Source organism: Buceros rhinoceros, unplaced genomic scaffold, assembly GCF_000710305.1.
Source record: "Buceros rhinoceros silvestris isolate BGI_N320 unplaced genomic scaffold, ASM71030v1 scaffold38279, whole genome shotgun sequence".
In the NCBI taxonomy this organism is placed as follows: domain Eukaryota; kingdom Metazoa; phylum Chordata; class Aves; order Bucerotiformes; family Bucerotidae; genus Buceros; species Buceros rhinoceros.
In genome coordinates, this window is record NW_010431578.1 from 1146 (window position 1) to 1709 (window position 564).

The following is a 564-nucleotide window of genomic DNA, read 5'->3' on the forward strand; positions in this document are numbered from 1 at the left end:
CGGAACCCAGCGAGCGTCTCACTCACCACGCTGGGCTGCCCTGGTGCAGGTCTGCGGGTGTTCAAAACACACACACTAAGCAAGAGACAGTCCCCACTTGTCCATCTCCTACCTGGGGCCATTTCTCAATATAGGGAATCAGCATCCTGAGCCTGGCTTCCACGGCATCTCTCAGGAACTGATCTGTGGGCTTTTTCCTGGGGAAGGAAAAACGTGAGGAAGGTCCCAGTTAAACTCGGTTCTGAAGGCCAAAGACGGAGCCCTCGCCAGCAGATCTGCTGAGGACCGTGTGCCCTCTGTGCCCACGTCCCGCGCTCTGCCTGGGAAGGTGGTTTCATCTGGGTCAGTTACAGCTTTTCCTTAAAGTCCGTGCGTCCCAGGCAGCCCCTCTGCCCACCCAGTGGCCAAAGCCTGCCCAGGAGGGTGTCTTCTCCCAGCCAGTACTCACTCCGCCTCGCCCAGCTGCACCAGCTTCTGCTCCTGCTCCAGCAGCTCCGACAGCTTGGAGATGCACTGAGACACAAAGTGCAGGACGAGTTCGCTGCCGTCCCTGTGGAACATCCC

The 564-nt window shown here is 59.0% G+C and overlaps 1 protein-coding gene across 1 annotated transcript in view; it reads right to left on the bottom strand.

The window, feature by feature from the left end:
• The window catches only part of COQ9 (coenzyme Q9), a gene marked incomplete at both ends in the record, with an annotated part of 3587 nt that overhangs the window by 1142 nt on the left and 1881 nt on the right, over window positions 1-564 (bottom strand). The window contains 2 exons of the mRNA XM_010143466.1: window positions 113-197; window positions 449-564. The exon at window positions 449-564 is cut by the window's right edge and continues 1 nt beyond it. Coding sequence (XP_010141768.1) covers window positions 113-197; window positions 449-564 — 201 coding nt within the window. The remainder of the gene's footprint in view (window positions 1-112; window positions 198-448) is intronic.